General features: G+C 45.0%; 1 protein-coding gene across 5 annotated transcripts in view; it reads left to right on the plus strand.

Moving 5' to 3' along the window:
• Positions 1-235: 235 nt before the first annotated feature.
• Positions 236-22,320, plus strand: part of ACTR3B (actin related protein 3B) — a 93,172-nt gene continuing 71,087 nt past the window's right edge. For 4 of the 5 annotated variants that reach the window (XR_009494297.1, XM_005205980.5, XM_005205978.5 and 1 more), the window contains exons 1-2: positions 236-367; positions 21,604-21,659. Coding sequence is in view for 3 of the 5 variants with exons in the window: in XM_005205980.5 (XP_005206037.1) it covers positions 324-367; positions 21,604-21,659 (100 nt within the window). In the remaining 2 variants the exon portion in view is untranslated. The remainder of the gene's footprint in view (positions 368-21,603; positions 21,660-22,320) is intronic. The other variant, XM_024991286.2, reaches the window with a different exon arrangement.

Below are 22,320 nucleotides of genomic sequence, written 5' to 3' on the forward strand. Positions count from 1 at the left end.
GGATGAGGAGTCAGGCTTCGGAGTCAAGTCCACGGTAAGTCAGTTAGACGAGCTCACAGCCTCTCCCGCAGCAAGGTGGGACGTACGGGCAACGAGGCCCCGCTGCCAGCACTAAAGATGGCGGGCGGCCGGGGGCGGGGACAGGGCGTGTCCTCGTAGTGATTGGTCAGACGGCGGTGGGCGGGGCGTCACGTGGGCCGGCGGCGAGCATCCGGGCTCCCGGCGGCGGCGCTGCGGAGGCTCCCGGGAGCCCGGCGGCTGCGCGGGGCGGCGAGCGGGCCGGCGATCGGGGGAGCCTCCCGGGCCGGCCGCGTGGGCCGAGCATGGCGGGCTCCCTGCCTCCCTGCGTGGTGGACTGCGGCACCGGGTAAGAGCCGCGGGCGCCTGCTCCGGCCCCGGCGCGCCTGGCGCCTGCCTGCCCCGCGGCCCGGCCCCCCGGTCTCACCTGGGGTGCCCCGGGCCCGGGTCGCGGCCCTCACCTGCCCAGGGGCCCCCTGACTCACTCACCTTGCTGGGGAGGGAGCCGAAGGGAGACGTGGCCTCCTCGCCTACTCCCCGCGCTCGGCCGGGGCTCCTCGGGACCCCTCCGCCTCCCGGGGGTGCCGGCTGCGCACCCCGCTGCCGTTCCCTCGCCTTCCGCCTGCCTCACGGCGCCCCTGCCTTCTCTTCAGAAGTGGCCCTCGTCCTGGGTCCCCAAGCGCATGCCATTTCTCCTCGCTGATAGGGCTTCTTTATCACTTACTTGTGGGAGGTTTTTACAACCGTCTCCCAAGTTGACATCTTAAAAAAAAAAATGTTTGTTTTTTTGCAGCCCACTCTGTCCTCTTCCAATATTGAATGGCTCAGTCAGGCTAAGGTCTTGCTTTAGTTTGCCTAGAGTTGCCTTTGCATTTAAAAATGTTAAAAAGGCTCCATTTTGAAAAACAGAAACATGTAAAATGTGGGAAAGGCTGTTGGTGGTAGTATAGTTTCTATCTCTCCCCCGCGCCCCCCCCGCCCCCCGCACCCCCGCCGGACCCCCCAGCGCATTACTTGTGGGCCATGATTGCTTCTTTTGATGTTGAGATATGCCAGAGATACCCTTCGGAAATCTCCCGGTCCATTCCAGTGGCCCAGGCTCCGCTCATTTTTAGGAAGGTGCTCGCTGAATCCATTTAGGTTTTGGTTTAGAAATTCAAGCTTCCCTGCTTGCACTGTAGGTGAAGTGCTTAATAAAATAGCCTGGAAGTAAGTTTAGCCTCTTAAAAAGATTTTTCAAGATGGGATTTTAGTCATTTTTTGCCACAGAATGAATATTCCATGGCACGTTCACCTTAGCCTCGATTCTTTGTAGAGAAACGCACTCGGTTTAGTTTCCTTGACAACCTTGTGGGGGTGTCTTCCTTAATTTGCTACAGTCCATCTCCTACGGATTGTTCTTTCCTTTTGCTGCAGAAAAAGGAGTGGTTACAAGCTGGAAAAAACTGCCTCTTTGCATGTATTAAATTTCCTTTCAGAGATACACACTGTACCAGAAGTTTTGGGGCTTTTTATTTCAGTAGTTGTTTGGCTACCCAGAACCTGAGCCAATAGCGGTGTTGATAGGAACACCCCCCAGGTACTGGCTTCCTTACGTGTCCCCTTCTCCAGCCATCTAGTGTTCACCCCACACCCACCTGAGGTCTGGTTGTGTCAGGAGAGAAGGCAGCTGGTCAAAGAATCTTTCATCCCCACATTTGCACGAGGTTTTTGTGGTTTTGGTCTCATAAAACTATTGAAATACAAAGCATTTCTTGGTACAAGCAGTAAAATGTGCCCACAGGATTTGTCATACCTTTAATAATAGTAAGCTGGGAGCCTTACTCATCGTTCTTGCTATAAATATCAAAAGTGTGGTGCTCAGTTATGACCGTTGGAGGTAGGTGGTATCTCACGTGGCGGTATAACTTCAGGATATCTTTGTTTTCTGGCTCCAAGTTATGTTATCGTCTTCACGCTGTTGTAGGCTTTGTGTCAGGACTTAGAAATAGTGGCCGGGAATCCTCCCAGTGGGTTTCACACGGACATAGTCTGTTGTGGAAATGGTGATGGTCAGTCAGGAATTTCCAGTGTCCAGTGTGTGGCCAGGAGGAGGAGCCTGGAAGAGCCCAGGTTTATTTAAGCATATTACTGCTGCTTGTATTTCCTGCAGAGCCAAGTGATTTTGGATTGACCTTTAACTCAAAATAGGATAAAAAGGGATAAAATGCAGATAAATATAACTAGGACCGAAGACAAGAACGGGCCTGGAAAATCACCTTAAACTGTAGGTCCGTCGTGCAGCTGCTTTGGTCTCAAGCTTGGCCTTCCTGTATGGGATAGGATTATGAGAGAGTCATTGTCAGTTACGTAATTCCTGTCATCAGGGAAGAAGAGAAATACCTGTTTTTCAGGTGAAAAATCTTTTTCTCATACTAAATTCTAAAAGGAAAATTCATACTGATAGTGGGCATTTATGATTGAGTAGACAGTATACTAAATGGTGCTTTTTTAAAATAGCAAATAAATTTCATCCTGGGAGCCTGGCCTCATCTAATAAACCCTGAGACCAGCTTGGTGAGCTCAGATGTTCTGGGGGCTGGGATGACATGGACCACGGCTCTGCCTGCCCCACTTAAGTGAGTTACTGGGCTGCAGAGTGTTCGGAGAATAGCCTCACTTTTCCTAACTGAACTTGTAGTTCTGGAGATTTTTGTATTCTTTAAACTTATTTTGAGAAACTTCAAATCTACTAAAAAGCTGCAAGAAGAGTACCAAAAAAATGCTATATAGTCTCCATCCAGCATTCTAACTACTAACATTTGCTTTACTGTTCTCTGTATACTTTATACATCATTATCTTTTTGAACTGTTTGTGAGTTGCAGCCATCCTGCTTTTTACACCAGGGTACTTCAGTATATCCTTTATGAGAACATACAAGCACAGACCAGTGATCAGAACCAGAAAATGTGACATTTATGCCGAGTGTTATCTGCTCTGCAGTCTGGATCCCATGAATGGTCTCGCTGTGTCTCTGGACGCTCAGCTCTCCGCCCTCATCAGCACCGTACACCGTGTTTGCTTGTCATCATGTCTTTTTAGTCTCGTTTCCCTGGACCGGCTCCTTAGGCTTTTTTTCTTTCAGGACGTTGGTATTTTTGGCAGCCAGTTGTTACGGATAATGCTCCTCAGTTTACACTTGTCTGGTGTTTCCTTACAGTAGACACAGGGTGTGCGTTTTTGTCAGGTACCAGAGAAGTCATGTCAGAGCTTCTCAGTGCATCAAATCAGCTTTATTGAGAAGTAGTTGACATATTACATTGCATAAATCTAAGGTTACAGCATGTTGATTTGGTGTGTTTGTACATTGTGGAATGATTATCATATTGCATTACTGACACCTCCATCCTGTCATTGTAAACACCCTTTTCTTGTGATCTAAGATCCACTTGTCTTGGCAACTTTCAAGTATATAACAACACAGTGTTGCTAATATCATCTCTGTGCTGTCCGCCATCTCCCTAGAACTTAACTCCTCTTATCAGGAGGCTTAAGGCAGTTGATGAAGTTCACTTGGATCATTGGATATAGTGCCCCCCACTAGATTTCTCGCTGTGTGGTCACCGTTTTCCCCTTTGTAATTCATGTCTTTTGTGGAGAGAGGTTAGGAGATTGTGTAAATACCCTGTTCTGCCTTAAAACTTTTCACCCATCAGTTTTAGTATCCATTGGTGGTATTCTTGTTCTAATTGATGATTACAGCAATGGTTGCAAAATTGTGTGTGTATTTTAAACTCGAGTATTATCTACATTTTTTAGTTAACATTTTACAAAAAGGGTGCACTTTCCAGTAACTCCCTTTTACTTATCATCTGTATGGGTTACGGTTTTCAAAGAGTTACTTATGGTGATTCTTACTACATTCAATGGTTCATGATTTCTTACTGCTGTTCCTTGTTTTCATGCTTCAGCTGTCCAGTAGTAGAAGCCCCATTCAGGGTGTTTCTGGTCATCTTGAGACATGTCCCCATCAATTTTTGAGCATTTTGTTTTTATCAAAAGACTGCAGTGAAGTCAGTGCTGTGCATTTGTCTTTTTTTGCATTTTTTTTCTGGAGCATCTCTGAGACAGGTTTCTAGAAGTGGGACTTCTGAGTCATAAGGTCCTTTTGCCGGATTGTGTCAGATCCCACCCTGGAGTGTGTGTCTTCCCCAGCGATGTGTATCAGTGCTTACGTCTTCTTACAGACTCATCTCTGTAATTGCTGAGTTAAAGAAGTTTTTTTTTTTTTTTTAACCAATCTGGAAGGTGGGAAATGATATCGTTTTAATTTGAATTTCTTATTATGTGGGAAGATGAGCGTCCTTCCACCTGATGAAGTGGCATCTGCATTTCCGTTTTCTGTCTTCATTTCTCTAGCCCGTTTTTCTGCAGGCCTTCGGCCTTTTGCTGCTTTAGTTTTGGAAGCTCCTTGTGGATTAGGGTCTATTGAGGGTCCCACAGGCCACCACCAGGTTCAGAGATTTGCTAGGAATAATCCCAGGATGACAGTGAAAAGGTAAACGCAGAAACAGCCGAGGAGAAAGGCGTGTGGGGCGGAGTCTGGGGGAGCCAGCCGTGGGCATCCCAAGTCCTTTCTCAGTGGAGTCACTGACATCCAGTGTGCTGTGTGTGAGACCCTGTTCACTGGGGAAGCTCCTTAGACGCTCAGTGCCCAGAGTATCTCTTGTGGGGCTGGTTGTGGCACCTTCCGCCTGGCACAAACCAAAATTCCAGCCCCAGAAGGAAAGGAGGTGTTCAGCATCCACTGTATTTGGGGCATGATGGGAACCCTCCTGAAATCTTAAGTTCCCAGATGCCAGCCCGGGGCCAAGTTCAGTTCAGTCGCTCAGTCGTGTCCGACTCTTTGCGACCCCATGAATCGCAGTACGCCAGGCCTCCCTGTCCATCACCCACTCCTGGAGTTCTCTCAAACTCATGTCCATCGAGTTGGTGATGCCATCTAGCCATCTCATCCTCTGTCAACCCCTTCTCCTCCTGCCCCCAATCCCTCCCAGCATCAGGGTCTTTTCCAATGATTCAACTCTTTGCACGAGATGGAGTTTCAGCTTTAGCATCAGTCCTTCCAGTGAACACCCAGGACTGGTCTCCTTTAGGATGGACTGGTTAGATCTCCCTGCAGTCCAAGGGACTCGAAAGAGTCTTCTCCAACACCACAGTTCAAAAGCATCAATTCTTTGGCGCTCAGCTTTCTTCACAGTCCAACTCTCACATCCATACATGACTACTGGAAAAACCATAGCCTTGACTAGACAGACCTTCGTTGGCAAAGTAATGTCTCAACTTTTGAATATGCTATTTAGGTTGGTCATAACTTTCCTTCCAAGGAGTAAGCATCTTTTAATTTCATGGCTGCAATCACCATCTGCAGTGATTTTGGAGCCCAAAAAATAAAGTCTGACACTGTTTCCACTGTTTCCCCATCTATTTCCCATGAAGTGATGGGACCAGATGCCATAATCTTCGTTTCCTGAATGTTGAGCTTTAAGCCAACTTTTTCACTCTCCTCTTTCACTTTCATCAAGAGGCTTTTTAGAGGCCAAAGTTACAAGCAAACTTTCACCTTCACCTTGGTAGGGAGAGCAGTCTGAGGCCTCCTTCCTGCATACTGAGGCATCAGCCTTTTGTGATACAACTTGCAAATACATTTTCCCTATGTATCATTTGTCTTTTGCCATGCAAAGAGTTTTTTTTTTTTTTTTTTAAGCAGTAGGTTTATTTGTCTTTTCTTTATTGTTGTTAGATTTTGAATCATAGTTAAGATGGGTGTTCCCCCTCCCCATTGCCGGATTTTATATGAATCTCTGTTCCACTTGAAATTTATCCTGGGATGGGGTATGAAGAATGGACCTCATTGGAGCCAATTCTATCTTCTTTCCTTCTGGTTGCCCCGTTTATCTCAGCCTCATTTATGAAAAAAGCGTAACAAAACACTGCTTGAAGATACCGCTTTCATTGTGTACTGCATCTGTCTATGCAGTGGTTTATTTCTGGATTCGTTTTGGGTGCCTGAACCTGTCTGCTTCTATGGCAGCATCACTGAGTTTAACTCCTGAGGCTTTATGACTTCATATGTGATGAGGTTGGTGTCCCAGCCACCTCATTTTTAAGAGTATAAATGACTCTTACTTTATTTGATAGTAAATCATCCAGAAAAATAAATCCCTGTGTTCACTGTAAAAAATTATTATTGTCAGGTAATATTGTTTGGACTTTTTAGTCTTTTTTTTTGAACTTTTTATTTTGTACTGAGGTATAGCCGGTTAACAGTGTTGCTATAGTTTCAGGTCAACAGCGAAGGGACTCAACCGTACACCTTGTTAAAAAAAAAAAAATGATTTATTTGGCCGTGCTGGGTCTTAGTTGCTTCACCTGGGGTCAGTTGGAGCGTGTGGGATGCTCCCTGAACAGGAATCAAACCCAGGCCCCTGCTTCGGGAGCGCGCAGCCGTAACCACTGGAGCGCCAGGGAAGTTTCTCCACCCCCTCTTGTAAAACGTGTTTTCCAGTCTATTCTCCTTATTATTTCTCCAAATGGACTTCACATGCAGGTTCTTCTTTTAGTCCCCAGGGAAAACTGCTGATGGTATTTTGACTTGGATTGCATTAAACTCATATGTTAATGAGGACTATTATATTTATGATACAGTCTTCCTATCAGAGAATATGGTGTATTCTTTCCATCAGTTCAAGTCTGTTTTGTGCCTTGTAGGAATATTGTGTTTACCTCAGGTAGCTTTCTTGTTAATCACTCAGTTATGTGATTTTCTTTTTGGTTATTGTAGATGACGTTTTCTCTCCGTTGCATTTTCTGTTTTTCTTCACTATATTAAAGCCATTTATTTTGTCTGCTTCTTTACTGAATTACTAAATGATTTTTATTGTTTGAATGAATTTTTTCCCTTCATCTTTCAGGCTTTCTAGATAGAGAATTTTGTCACGGGCAAATAGAGATTGTTTTTCCTTTCCATTTTTAGGAGTCTGCTTACTTTTTTCCCTGACACACTGCAGTGGCCGTTGCCTCCAAATGGTGTTAACAGGAGTGGAGTTAGTGGGGCATTATCCTTTGTTCTTATCTTAGTGGAATAGTTTCTGGTGTTTGTAAAATAAGTAAGATGCAGGCTTTTGGGCTGCTGTTTGTGTGTATATGTACACCCGTACACATACATGTTAAGAAAGCTACCCAGATATGTCTAGAAGTATCTGTCAACTGCTGTGTTTTGGGATGTTAAAGCATGAATGCGTGTTGCATGTTACATGATTTATCATAAATGGGACGTGCGGTTTTCTTTCTTAGTTCACATGGTGGATTTCCTGACGTTGAAGCACTCCAGCATTTCGTAATAATCCCCCCTTGATCATGATGCCTCATTTTTTGATGTGTAGGTAGATTCTGTTAGTACTTTATTTAGGTTTTCCCGTTGGAACTTGGTATGCATTATAGTTTAGTTTTCTGGTGAGTTCTTTGTCAGCGTGTGGGATCAGTGTTACACTGTCTTCGTGAAACAAAGGAAGGAGTTTTCTTTCTTATTCTGTGCTCTAGGGTAGTTTAAGTAATTTTGGAATTATCTGAGGTTTAAGGTCTGGGTAGAATTTCAGTGCTCCTCTGTGTAGTTCTTCTGAGGCTGGTTAGATGCCCCCTCTCGAATTGAATCAATTTTGGTTATGTTGTATTTGTCTAAAAACAATTCTGTTTTATCTAAATTTTTCAAATTTATGTATAGAGTAGCCATGATTTTCAAAAATCTCTGTTTTTATGGTTGTTTTCCTTTCGTCACTTGAATTTATCTGTCTTGTCTTCATCCTTTCTTCTTCAGGGCTTAGCTAATAATATGGCTGTGCTGTGGATCTTTTTTTTTTTTTAAAGGATAAGCTTTGGGGTTCACTTATTCTATTATTTTTCTGTTTTTTTGATTAATTTATTTCTACTTTTATCTCCTCTGCTTTCCTTTTCTTTTTTTTGAGTTGGATATTAAATTCATTTTAATTTTCCCTTTGTATTGAGAAGGCATTTGATGCTGTGAAACTTTGGCTGTTAAGTCTTTAAGATTTATTTTGGATGTGAGCCATTTTTTAAACTGTTGCATTTGTTACAGTGTTGTGTCTGTTTCTGGTTTTGGAGTTTTGGCTGGGAGGTTTGTAGGATCTTAGCTCCTGACCAGGCATGGAACCCACACCCCCTGCACTGGAAGGCGAGCTGTTAACACTGGACCGCCAGGAGAGTCCCCAGCTCTGATGTCTTTAACTGTATGTATCCCTCACTGGGATTTGGATATAGTTTATTGATACCATTTTCAAGAAATTTCTGTGTTTTTCTTTTGAATTCCCCTCTTAACTCAGTATTTCTATACTAGTATGTTTGAAAATTTTCAAGTAGAAGGGCCTTTTCAAATTTTGTTTTTGATTCTAATTTAATTACATTATGCTCAGAGTGCTGTTTATATTCTGTTCTTTAGATTTCACTGAGTCTACGGTATGGGCAGTTTTGTGAATGTTCTCTGTGTGCTTCAGAAGAGGTATATTCCCTGTTGGTGTGTTCTGAGTATATCTGTATGAGCTATCTTATTAATGACATTTTTGAGGCCTTCTGCTTATTTTTGTCCACCTCAGTTCAGTCGCCCAGTCGTGTCTTTGCGACCCCATGGCTGCAGCACGCCAGGTCTCCCTGTCCATCACCAATCCTGGAGCTTGCTCAAACTCAAGTCCATTGAGTCGGTGATGCCATCCAACCATCTCATACTCTGTCGTCCCCTTCTCCTCCCGCCTTCAATCTTTCCCAGAATCAGGGTCCACTGACTCATCTTTAACTGAGAATGATGTGTTAGATGTTCCTGTCTTTAGTGTGTTTCTTATTTCTTCTTGTTCTATGAAAGTTACTGCTGCCTTATTTTTTAATTAATTAAAAATTTGTTTATTTAGTTTTGGTTGCGCTGGGTCTTCATTGCTGTGGGGGCTGCTCTCTGGTGGCGGTGCGAGGGCTTCTCACTGCAGTGGCTTCTCTTGTTGCAGAGCACAGGCTCTCAGCACACAGGTTTTAGTTGCTCCATACCTTGTGGAATCTTCCCAGACCAAGTATCGAACCTCTGTCCCCTGCATTGGCAGGCAGGTTCTTATCCACTGCACCACCAGGGAAGCCCTGCCTTATGCAGTAGATCATGTCTGTAGATTTGGCGGGTGATACAGGCGGCTTCCCTCATAGCTCAGTTGGTAAATCATCTGCCTTGCCAATTCAGGAGACCTGGGTTCGATCCCTGGGTCGGGAAGATCCCCTGGAGAAGGAAGGGGCACCACACTCCAGTCTTCTTGCCTGGAGAATCCTATGGACAGAGGAGCCTGGTGGGCTACAGTCCTTGGGGTCACAAGAGTTGGACACGACTTGGCGACTAAGCCGCCGCCACCACCACCACCCCAGGTGGATTGTTGTTGGAATAGCTTCTGTCTTAACGGTCTTTGGGTCTTTCTTCTTGAGCTGGTCACTTTCCCCAGAGAGTGCACTTTTGACCCTCTGCGTGGAGGGCCGGGTCTGTGTTCTGAGAGCCGGGTTGGGGGCAGGGAGCACGTCTCATCTATCAGGGTTTTCTGTGTTCAGTCGGGTAGTTCTCAGAGTGGTTCCCGGACTCTCCCAGGCCGGTGACCTTGCTTCACGCTCCAAGTCTCGCTTTGCACTCCCCGAGTCAGCTTGTGGGGACTCGGGGGTCAGGGAAGAGCAGCCGCCGCCCTGGTGCGGGGTGGGGGCCGCGCTCATCTTGGCCTGTGTTTTGGGCCCTTCAGTCCTGGATCCACAGGGCCCTGTGCAGCCGCCCATCGCGGGGCCTTTCTTCAGGGTCCCGGGGGTGTGGGGCCGGTTCTCAGCTTTGCCCACGGCTGGTTTTCGGACGTTCCCAGGACAGTTAGCGCTGATCCTCAGCTGTCCGGGGCCCAATTACTGCAGTTGCCACCTCTTCTTTTCTCCCTGTTGTTGTGGTTTCTGCGTCTTAGAAAGAATCATTTTGTTTTGGTTTTAGTGTGGCTTCAGGACAGAGTGAAATTAGATCACGTGTTTAGTCTACTGTTTTACCCTGGAAGTCAAAAATCACTTGATAATACCCCAAACCCATAAGGAAGCCACAGGTCACGATATTGTATTTACCAGACATGGAGCAAAGGTGTGCTAGTGGTAAAGAACCCACCTGCCGACGCGGGAGACATAAGAGATGTGGGTTCCATCCCTGGGTCGGGAAGATCCCCTGGAGGAGGGCACAGCAACCCACTGCAGTCCTGGAGAGTCCCATGGACGGAGGAGCCTGGCGGTTACAGTCCCTGGGGTCACAAAGAGTCGGACACGACTGAAGCGACTTAGCATGTAGAAGTGGACATGTATATTGGGTAATGTAAAACTTACAGACGAAATAGAGAAAAAGAAAAACACAGACTGTTGGATTTAGAGAAAATAAATCAATTTGAACTTACATATTTAACTGTGTCCTGTAAACGGAAACTACCATGTTCTCTATGACAACCTAAGGAATGTTTCAAGAACTTGGTTATGATCATATATTAATTTTTGCCGTATACAGTGTGTGGAGTGTGTGTTATCTAGAATACTACATTAAGGTCTGGGAACAATTTTAGTTTTATCAAAGTCATGCTCTGAAGCAATGTAGTCACTTTTTTTTTTTTAAACAGAACATCTTAGGAGTGGGTAGGGCTGTCCTGGTTGAATTTGGGGTTTGAGACTGGACCTCATACGGGGTCTCACATAAGGGGTCTCACATAAGGGGTCTCACATAAGGGGCCTCACACAAAAGAACCTGCGCCCTGGATGCAGCTTTAAGAACGCTGTTTTAAGATGTGACATCTCCGCTTTCAAACATAAATTGGTTGAGCTGACACTGTCACCTTCTGCTCTAGACACAGGGCTGTAGGAGGGAGATATGTAAGTGCGTAGAGTTGACACTAGTCAGATCAGCCCTCCTCACTGCAGGCAGTTACTGCTGTGTGGAGAGGGGCCTTTAACACGGGGAGCAGAAGAAGCTTCGCACCGCACAAGGACCTTTTAAAATGTTCGAGGTGAATAAGGATGTGTTGTGTTTGCAGACAGAGAACATTGGGGTACACGTGTCTCTTTCAATTCAGGGACCTTTTAAAATGTTCAAGATGAATAAGGACGTGTTGTGTTTGCAGACAGAGACGTTGGAGGCTACACGAGAATAGAGTGGAAGGCGAAGTGGGTGGTGGGTGTCGGAGTGGGAGCGAGGCTTCTCCAGGACCTCGTGAGCGGGTTTGGAAGTTCGACGTGCAGGAACGTTCTGGTTAGTGGCAGACTTGTCACTCTTGGGCCTGCCTTATGCAGCCCTCGGTTCTGTTTCTGTAACCTCGGTCTGTCCTGGCTTCCGAATGAGAAGAGGCTTCGGGTCCGGGATGCTCAGAGGTGGCACTGTGTTTGGGAAGACTGCTGTCTGTAAGCAGGGTTTCTGTGTTTTGAGAATGATGCTTGGCTGTGCCATGCTAGCTGTCCTTTGGGAAGATAGTTTTCAGATAAACATTAAACAAAGCCTTTTAATGTGAACGTTGTCAATCTTAATTCTTCATGTACACGTGCCTGGGAAAATCTTGACTGCTGTATCTCTTCATATATAGGTATATCGGATGTTCACAGAACTGGAAGGGAAATGAGTGTAGGGAGAGACTTTCAAAGTAGAAACTGCAAAGGAAATTGTTCAGGAAAATAATTGATAGATTTGATCATCTAAATTGTTTCAACGATTATCCTTCAGAAAATGTATAATTGCAGGTAAACCACAAATTCAGAAAAATTAGTAATATATGTGAGCAAACATTACATCCTCAGTGTCTAAAGTGAAGTCGCTCAGTTGTGTCCAACTTTTTGCGACCCTTTGGCCTATAACCCACCAGGCACCTCTGTCCATGGGATTCTCCAGGCAAGAATACTGGAGTGGGTTGCCTTTCCTTCTCCAGAGGATCTTCCCACCCAGGGATTGAACCTAGGTCTTCCACGTTGCAGGCAGACACTTTACCATCTGAGCCACCAGGGAGCCCTCAGTGTGCAAAAGTTTATACAAATTGATGATACCGAAAGTCCAGTGGAAAAATGATCTACGGGCAGTTCATGGAAGAAATACAGTTGGTGACTATATATCAAATAATTCAGCAGTTGAATGAAATTATTGACTATGAGATCCTTTTACTTTTTGGATTAGGAGATATTTTCTAGAAACGGTGAGTCACATTTAGCATTGAGGTAGGGATTGATATTGGGCTTCCCTGGTGGCTCAGTAGTAAAGAATCCACCTGCAATGCAGGAGATGCTGGTTCAATCTCTGAGTCAGGATGATCCGTGGAGAAGGGAATGGCTACCCGCTCCAGTATTCCTGCCTGGGAAATCCCATGGACAGAGAGCCTGGTGGGCTACAGTGGAGTCACGAAGAGTCAGACACGACTGAGCAACTAAACGGCAACAACAGAGGCATTGTTATTACCTTGTACTAATGAAGAAATGGAAGCTGGAGGGATTCCTTTACTTCCTGAAGTCCCAGAGCTAGGGCTGCGCTTTGAACCCGGCACTGAGGGCCCTGTTTAACTCCCTGCAGTGTGAATACGTGCTGTCTGGCAGCTGTTTTCACTGTGAACCTTCCCCCTAAGAACTGCTTTTGCTGCATCCCATAGATTGTGTGTGATTGTGTTTTCCTTGTCATTTGTCTCAAGGTATTTTTTAATTTCCTCTTCGATTTCTCTGTTGACCGATTCGTTTTTTGGGTCAACTATTTTCACAGTATACTTATATATGACCAGTAACATGTCTGCTTCATTTTTGATGATTGTGTAGCATTTTATTGAACGATTGCAATCTATTTAATTTATCCTATTGATGGCATTTGCGTGTTTCCAGTTTTTGTTGTTGTTGTTTTCCTGTTATACTGCTGTAGAGGACATTTTTTGTGCATTTCTTTTTATACATGTAAAATGATTCAGTGGGGTGAATTCCTAGAAATGTGCTATTTGGACAGTGGGGTATATGCATTTAAAACTATTTGAATAAAATGGTGTATGCATTTACAGTATTGAAAAATAAGATGAAACTTCTCCTTATAATGAGACTTCAACTTTTTAATTGTAAAGTTAAGTGTAATTTTCAGTGTAAAATGTACTACCACCTTTTTCAGTATTGGCCCAGATTTTGAATGGTTTCGCATTAAATTCGTAGGTGAGTTTAGTGGTGATATGTGCTGCTGCTTTTACACCCATTGATGCTTCCTATATGAGTGAGGCGTGTCTCTGTCTCCGTGTGTATGGAGTGTTCCTCCCATCATATGTCTCATTCTCAGGGGTAATGTTGCCGTTCTGAATAGCATCTTTCCATCCAGTGTGGATTCTTACTTGTTACTGGTAGGAAAGTTGCTGATTCTTGTCTCTTTTTTTGTTAGGACGTGAGCACGAGGATGGGGAGCTCGCATTTTATAAAAATTCAGAGATGACTGCATGTGATATATACTTGAGTCAGCGATTCCTACACTGGTTGGTCTTCAGAACTGTGGCTGACGGTGGTGGGGAGGAAGGAAGGGGATGTTTAAAATACAAAAATCCAGGTGACTTCTCTGTGACTCTGGGACAGGCCCTAGGAATCTGCATTTTTCAGAAGCTTCCCAGGTGATCCGGTCAGTCAGGGTTGGTACTTTCTTTCCAGACACCTTCCCAGATAATCTGAAACTCACCTGCCAGATAATGTAGGCCATGCTACTGTGAGAAGCACAACCTGAAATCATGTTTCTGACAGGTGACCTTTTTTTAAAAAACCTAATTCTCATCATTTATTTGGAGAAGGCAATGGCACCCCACTCCAGTACTCTTGCCTGGAGAATCCCATGGACGGAGGAGCCTGGTAGGCTGCAGGCCATGGGGTCGCTAAGAGTCGGACACGACTGAGCGACTTCACTTTCACTTTTCACTTTCATGCATTGGAGGAGGAAATGGCAATTTCCAATGGTTTTTCAGATTCTTTCCTCTTGTAGATTATTACAAGATGCTGAGTATAGTTCCCTATGCTGTACAGCAGGACCTTGTTGTTATTGTTTTGTGTATAGTCGTGTGTACCTGCGAATCCCAGGCTCCTGATTTGTCCTCCTGCCCCTTGCCCCTTTGATTGTCGTAAGTGTGTTTTCCGTGTCTGCGTCTAACAGGTGAGCATTTGGGGAGCGTTTGGAGCACTAGGACTATGCTTCCCTCCCCTCCCCTCTCCGTATCCTCATATGTGCCTGCTATGTGGTTTCTGGCTAGCAGGCTGGTTGGAATGTATCTTTGCATAAATGGTGTCTAGAACACCTTCCCTATTTTAAGAGCTGTGTTTTGCTCGATGATTTTTGTAAAGCTGAGCTGTTGTCAGGTCACCTCTAACGGGGCGTGCCAGTCCTTCTAGAGAGAACTGTAGGAGGACCACTTGTTAGTTACATGTACAAACGTTCTATTTAATAGGGTCTCGTTGAGGTTCCATATGGACCTGCGTTGATGAAGATTTTGTTGAAATTTAAAATTTGCATGTCTCTTAAAAAATCTTAAAAGATGTTCCTTACATTGTGAGTATTCAAAGTAAGAAAGCCTCAACTGTGCTTGATGCCGTGTCAAAATCAGCACAGGAGAGTTTATAAAGACGTTGAATCACCATAAAGGGGTCTGAGTCATTGGTGCTCTTGCCAGTGTTTGTTTTAATAAAGGTTTTGGTTTTGCCAGGAAGGTGAGGAGGGAAGGCCTCATAGTGGTTAGTACCTACACCTGTTAATGGTCTCTTCGTGTTGGTTGTGGGGATCATTGCTTGCAGCATATTACTGCCGCCCGGTACCCACGTGACTCTGTGACAGAGGCCTCCTGTGAGGGCTGTGCCATCTCAGCGCGGTGACTTCAGAACCCGAACACCCTGGCAACTGTTGCCGGGCGGCATGCGGTGGCGGCATCATCCGCAGAGGGTGGAATGTTAGAGCTGTGGGACCCGGAAGGGCCGTGTCCATTTGTCCAGCCCGACCTTTGGCCACGGTGGGCCGCTGTTCGTGATTTCAGGGCACACAGCTTGGAGATGGGGATGAGACACAGCTGTTGAGGGACACCTGGTATCTTCAGTGTCACCGTCGGCGCATTTTATCTCCTCCACTTCACGAATGAGTGTGTCTGTGGTGTTCAGAGTGGGCACAGCAGAAAGACTGAGCGGTGCGGTTTGGGACACATGAACGTAACAGCTTTAGAAACTTTTTTTTTTTTTAATTTAAATTAGGAAGTATTTTAGTCCATCCTAAAGGAAATCAATCCTGAATATTCATTGGAAGGACTGATGCTGAAGCAGAAACTCCAATACTTTGGCCACCTGATGCGAAGAACTGACTCATTTGAAAAGACTCTGATCCTGGGAAAGATTGAAGGTGGGAGGAGAAGGGGACGACAGAGGATGAGATGGTTGGATGGCATCACCAACTTGATGGACATGAGTTTGAGTAAAGTCCGGGATTTGGTGATGGACAGGGAGGCCTGGCGTGCTGCAGTCCATGGGGTCGCAAAGAGTCGGACATGACTGAGCGACTGAACTGAACTGAATCACACATAAAAATAGTAGTAGGCAGATGAAAAATATAGAGAGCACTGCTGTCATGCTTGTTCTCTTTCTAATTACACTTTGAATGCATTAGCTCGCCACCCCTAGGAAGTGGGCTGTGTTATGACCCTGCTTTTACAGATGGAGAAACTGAGGCACAGAGAGACCTGTTGGGCAAAGGAGAGAGCTGGGGTTTGAGCTCTGGCAGTCTGGTGCCAGAGCGCATGGCCTCAACCAGTGCAGTATACTCTGTTGCCTTTCAGAAATATAAAAAGTAATATAACAGACATGAGTGGTACTTAGCACCTAATTTTAATAAATGTTAGCATTTTTCTGTACAGCTGACCCTTGGACAACACTGCGGTTAGGGGCACCGACCCCAGCACAGTTGTAAATTTACGTATAACTTTTTACTCTCCCAAAACTTAACTACTACTAATAGTCTTCCGTTGACCAGAAGCCCTCAGTTCAGTTCAGTCCAGTCATGTCTGACTCTCTGTGACCCCATGGACTGCAGCGTGCCAGGCTTCCCTGTCCATCGCCAGCTCCCGGAGTTTGCTCAAACTCATGTCCATCGAGTCGGTGATGCCATCCAACCATCTCATCCTCTGTTGTCCCCTTCTCCTCCTGCCTTCAATCTTTCCCAGCATCAGGGTCTTTTCCAGTGAGTCAGTTCTTCACATCAGGTGGCCAAAGTATTGAAGTTTCAGCTTCAGTCCTTCCAATGAATTTTCAGGATGGATTTCCTTTATGATGGACTGGTTGGATCTCCTTCCAGCCCAAGGGACTCTCAAGAGTCTTCTCCAGCACCACAGTTCGAAAGCATCGACTCTTTGGCGCTCAGCTTGCTTTATAGTCGGTTGTGTGCTGTATTTATCGATACTGCTAAGTGTACATCGTCTGTATGTAAGACGAGTCACCTGTCAGTCCCTACATCAATATTATATTACATAAAACACTGTTATTAACAGTAGACATCAAAAATGAAAAGGTAATGAAATGTAAAGAAATTCAGATCTATTTACAGTGTCGTTCATGCATTGATAACACTGAGGCAGAGAGTGATGGAAGCAGGTGTAACTGCTGTTACAGTTTCTTGGTAGCCCAGCCTCTACACTGGGGAATGAATGGTTACAGAGTTCTTATGGCAGGCAGTATTACAGCCCTATTCCTGTAGAGTTGGAAACACTGTTGCATTTTAACCACCACCACTGGCCTGTAGTGATAGCGGATCTGCAGGGTCTCCAGTTACTGGGGGTGGAGGGGCAGTCATGCTCTACAATAATGTGACTCCTTGAAAGTAACGCAAGGAGTAAGAAAATTAACACATTATTAAGTTTATATTAAATTTCAGTCATCTTACGCTTGTGTAAGGATAGGCTCTCCACTTGAATGCAGGTCTTGCACACGATCTTCTGTGTATATTTATTGAAAATAAATCCACCTGTAAGTGGACCTGCCCAGTTCAAACCTGTGTTTATGAGAGTCAGCTGTATTTGTTTCAAGGTTGGTTTGTTTCTGAAATGACCCTGTTACACACACACAGTGTAAAGGAGAGATTCAACAGTGTCTTTGTCTTCTTTGTGTTCATTAAAACAATGTCTAAAGTATTAAGCAAAGTCTTTGGTCTTCTTTGCATATAAGTTAAACAGAGTGACAATATACGGCCTTGACATACTCCTTTCCCAATTTGGAACCAGTCTGTTGTTCCATGTCCGGTTCTAACTGTCGCTTCTTGACCTGCAGACAGATTTCTCAGGAGGCAGGGAAGGTGGTCTGATATTCCCATCTCTTTAAGAATTTCCCACAGTTTGTTGTGATCCACATAGTCAAAGACATTGGTGTAGTCCGTAAAGCAGAAGTAGATGTTTTTCTGTAATTCTCTTGCTTTTTCTATGATCCAACAGATGTTGGCAATTAGATCTCTGGTTCCTCTCCCTTTTCTAAATCCAGCTTCCACATCTGGAAGTTCTCGGTTCATGTACTGTTAAAGCCTTGCTTGGAGAATTTTGAGCATTTCTTTGCTAGTGTGTGAGATGAGTGCAGCTGTGCGGTAGTTTGAACATCCTTTGGGACTGGAATGAAAACTAACCTTTTTCAATCCCGTGGCCACTGCTGAGTTTTTCAAATTTACTGGCATACTGAGTGCAGCACTTTCATAGCATCATCTTTTAGGGTTTGAAATAGCTCAGCTGGAATTCGGTCACCTCCACTAGCTTTGTTTGCAGTGATGCTTCCTAAGGCCCACTTGACTTTGAATTCCAGGATGTCTGGCTCTAGGTGAGTGATCACACTATCATGGTTATCTGGGTCATGAAGATCTTTTCTGTATATTTCTTCTGTGTATTCTTGCCACCTCTTCTTAATATCTTCTGCTTCTGTTAGGTCCATAGCGTTTCTGTCCTTTATTGAGCCCATCTTTGCATGAAATGTTCCCTTGGTATCTAATTTTCTTGAAGAGATCTCTAGACTTTCCATTCTATTGTTTTCCTCTATTTCTTTGCATTAATCACTGAGGAAGGCTTTCTTATCTCTCCTTGATATTCTTTGGAACTCTGCATTAAAATAGGTATATCTTTCCTTTTCTCCTTTGCCTTTCGCTTCTCTTCTTTTCTCAGCTATTTTAAGGCCTCCTCAGACAGCCATTTTGCTTTTTGGCTTTTCTTTTTCTTGGGGAAGGTTTTGATCACTGCCTCCTATACAGTGTTATGCACCTCTGTCCATAGTTTTTCAGGCACTCTGTCTATCAGATCTAATCCCTTGAATCTATTTGTCACTTCTACTGTATAATTGTAAGGGATTTGATTTCAGTCATACCTGAATGGCCTAGTGGTCTTCCCTACTTTCTTCAATTTAAGTCTGAATTTGGCAATAAGGAGTTCATGATCTGAGCCCCAGTCACCTCCCAGTCTTGTTTTTGCTGACTGTACAGAGCTTCTCCATCTTTGGTTGCAAAGAATAAAATGAGTCTGATTTCGATATTGACCATCTGGTGATGTCCATATGTAGAGTTGTCTCTTGTGTTGTTGGAAGAGGGTGTTTGCTATGACCAGTGTATTTTCTTGGCAAAACTCTGTTAGCCTTTGCCCTGCTTAATATTGTACTCCAAGGCCAAATTTGCCTGTTACTCCAGGTTATCTCTTATATACCATCATGTATGGATGTGAGAGTTGGACCATAAAGAAAACTGATTGCTGAAGAATTGATGCTTTTGAACTGTGGTGTTGGAGAAGACTCTTGAGAGTCCCTTGGACTGCAAGGGGATCCAACCAGTCCATTCTATAGGAAATCAGTCCTGAATATTCATTGGAAGGACTGGTGCTGAAGCTGAAACTCCACTACTTTGGCCACCTGATGTGAAGAGTTGACTCATTGGAAAAGACCCTGATGCTGGGGAAGATTGAAGGTGGGAGGAGAAGGGGACGACAGAGGAGGCATCACCAACTCCATGGACATGAGTTTGAATAAGCTCCGGGAGTTGGTGATGGACAGGGAGGCCTCGTGTGCTGCAGTCCATGGGGTTGCAAAGGATTGGACATGACTGAGCGACTGCACTGAACTTGGTCTTCTCTGGTTCCATCAGAATGTTTTTCTGACTGTCAGCACCACCCCCCGCCCTGCCATTTCAAATGCTGGTTCCTTGCCCAGCAGTTTGACAGTGACTGACCTCTTCTTACACCCCGTGAGAAGTCATTCAGCAGATGTTTATGGAATGTCTGCTACTTGTCAGGGCTATACCAGGGGTGGGAGACAGTCCAGAAAAAGGACCCTGTCCTGGTCATCCTGAAACTCACACTCTAATCCATGTGGAAAGGCAGACTTATTTATATACAAGGTGTGTAATTTTGGAAAGGCCTGGGGGCAGTGGGCCATGTGACCTGTTAAAAGCACAGACTTGGGTGTAGTGATTTCAGTGATTCCCGGCCTGCTTGTTAGCTTCTTGAGGCTTCTTTAGCCTTGGGTCAGTCATTCAGTTTTTATATTTGTTAGTTGGAATATACTTCTAGAAAAATGGTTCGATTGAGGATGGCCTGGGATTTTTGAAGCTCAGTATATATTTCTTTCCTTTCAGTAAGTCCCTGCCCCCTGGGTTGGCTCTGGACGTCTCTTGTGGGTCTGGCAAGCCCTGGAGTGGAGGTCTTGCGTGCCCACTTGTTTTGTGTCCTGAGTAGAACCTGGGAGTGCCCTCAGATGGGTCTTGCCTTTTAGGAACTGACTGGATGGGTCTCAGGGCCAGGCCTTGCCCCACCTTCTAATGATACCAGGACCCTAGATCCTTGGAGACTGAGCAGTCAGGCATGATTTAAGTGGGGTTGACTTGCTTTTTTTTTGTTTTTTTTCTTCATAAACTTTGTTCATTTACTGTATGCTCAAAAAAAGTAAAATTAGCAGATGGTTAATGTATATTTAAAAATCATAAAATTAATTTATTAAGATGTGGAATGATTTAATCACATAGAAAATTTAGGACTTCCCTGGTGGGATAGTGGATGGGAATCTGCCTGCCAATGCAGAGGACACAGGTTTGATCCCTGTTCCGGGAAGATCCCACATGCTGCAGGGCAGCTAAGCGTGTGAGCTGCAACTGCTGAAGCCTGTGCTCTGCAGCGAGAAGCCACTGCAGCAGAAGCCTGTGCGCTGTCACAGAGGGTCTCCTCTGCTCACTTCAACGAGAGAGGGCCCTCCCGTAGCACCAAAGACCCAGCACAGCCCAAAACAACCAGTTAACTAACTGCATACCTCCCTGGCGGCTCGGACGGTCAAGAATCTGTCTGCAATGCAGGAGACTCAGGTTCGGTCCCTGGGTCAGGAAGATCCTCTGGAGGAGGGGATGGCCACCCACTCCAGTATTCTTGCCTGGAGAATCCCATGGACAGAGGAGCCTGGTGGGCTATGCAGTCCATGGGGTTGCACAGAGTCAGACATGACTGAGTGACTGACACTTTTCAAGTAAATAAATGAATAAAAGTACATTTTAAAAAATTGAGTATCAAGCATCTTGAACTAATTCATAAAATAAGATGAATTAATAAAATGACTTTCAGCGCGGCTAGGAAGTGTTTCTGTTCATTGTAAGCGTTACCGCAGAACGAAGCCTCCTTTCCGGGCCTGACCCCTCAGGACTGCGGGCCTGCTGAGAAGGGGGTGCTCAGGAGTGTTTCCAGGGTTGCATTTCCAGCAGATGGTTCCGAGTGGTGGTCCCCCTCCCCACTTTGTTTTTTTCTTTTTTTTAATATATTTAGGAGATTAGCAAGTGCTTTTGGAACAGATAGTAGTATTTTGGCATTCATTTTCGTTAAGACTTTTGGAATCCATCATACAGAGCATCTTGACAGAAAGTGGGCTCGCTCTGCAACGAGATGATAAAGAGACGCTTCTGTCAGATATTCTCGGGAGGTGGCAGTAGCTTTTCTAGACATATGCCATGACATTTTAAGAAAATTATATAATTTCCTGAGCCCCCTAAAAGTTCACGAAGTTTGCGAAGTAAGTACACTTTGCTGAGAGGCAGCTCTAGAATTAGAGCCCGTGTGTTGGGATGTGGGCTCTCTCTCCCGTTCACTGGCTCTTTGGCTTTGGGCAGCTCAGTTAACTTCCCAGTGCCTTGTGTTTTCTCACCGGCCAAACGGGGACAATATTTACTTCCTTTGTGGGATTCCTGTAAAGGTTAAAAGAGTATGAAAGCACCTTAAAAATCATTAGGGATACACAGATGTGCTGTATGTATGAATGTATGTGTGCAACAGTTTTTCCAGTAGAGACAAGCATGTTTTTAACATTTTTGTTAACTGCTTGCTGATCTGAACTTAGTGCTTGATTCTTAGTCACCACAAGGTTTTTATTTTTAAGTTCATGGGGGTATTTTGAGTCTTGATATTTTAGGACTTGGAGAGCTCATAATAAAAGACGTTAATGGAACACAGAGGAGAGTATTATTATCTAAACCTATGTTGATGACTTTGTGCTTTTAGGTATACCAAGCTTGGCTACGCAGGCAACACAGAGCCACAGTTCATTATCCCTTCATGTAAGTAAAGCTCCGCCCTTGGTTTATAAAGGGTTGTGTTTCTCATAACTGTTCTAAGCATTCTGATTCTGGTTTTCAAGGTATGTTAATTTATTTGCCATCTCCTTTTAGAAGATTGTCCTGGTTCCTGGGGAGTTACTCATCTGGCTGCCGAGAGTTGCTATTGGCTACGGCTGTCACCTAATTCTCATGCCACCCACCCACCCTCAACATACACCCCAGTCCTCTGATTTTCTTGTGATACAGTCCTTTGTCACAGTCAGTGGCGTTTCAGCTTGGGTGGGCTTCCCTGGTGGCTCAGACAGTAAAGAGCCTGCCTGCAGTGCGGGAGACCCAGGTTCGATCCCTGGGTCAGGAAGATCCCCTGGAGAAGGGAGTGGCCACCCACTCCAGTATTCTTGCCTGGAGAATCCCATGGATGGAGGAGCCTAGTGGGCTACACAGTCCATAGGGTCACAAAGAGTCGGTCATGCCTGAGCGACTTCACTTTCTTTTCACTTTTCAGCTTGGGTGGTTGCCTCCTAAATGTAGCCCTTACGACCTTGTTGCCCTCATTTGGCCTGTGTTACTTCCTGAGACAGCCTGTCTCCAAATGAGTCACACAGTTCGTTCAGGCATACATGTCTGAGCTGCTTGCAAGAGGTGTGCCTGTTGCTTAAGG

The sequence above is a fragment of the Bos taurus genome, chromosome 4 (assembly GCF_002263795.3).
Source record: "Bos taurus isolate L1 Dominette 01449 registration number 42190680 breed Hereford chromosome 4, ARS-UCD2.0, whole genome shotgun sequence".
NCBI classification, from domain to species: Eukaryota; Metazoa; Chordata; class Mammalia; order Artiodactyla; family Bovidae; genus Bos; species Bos taurus.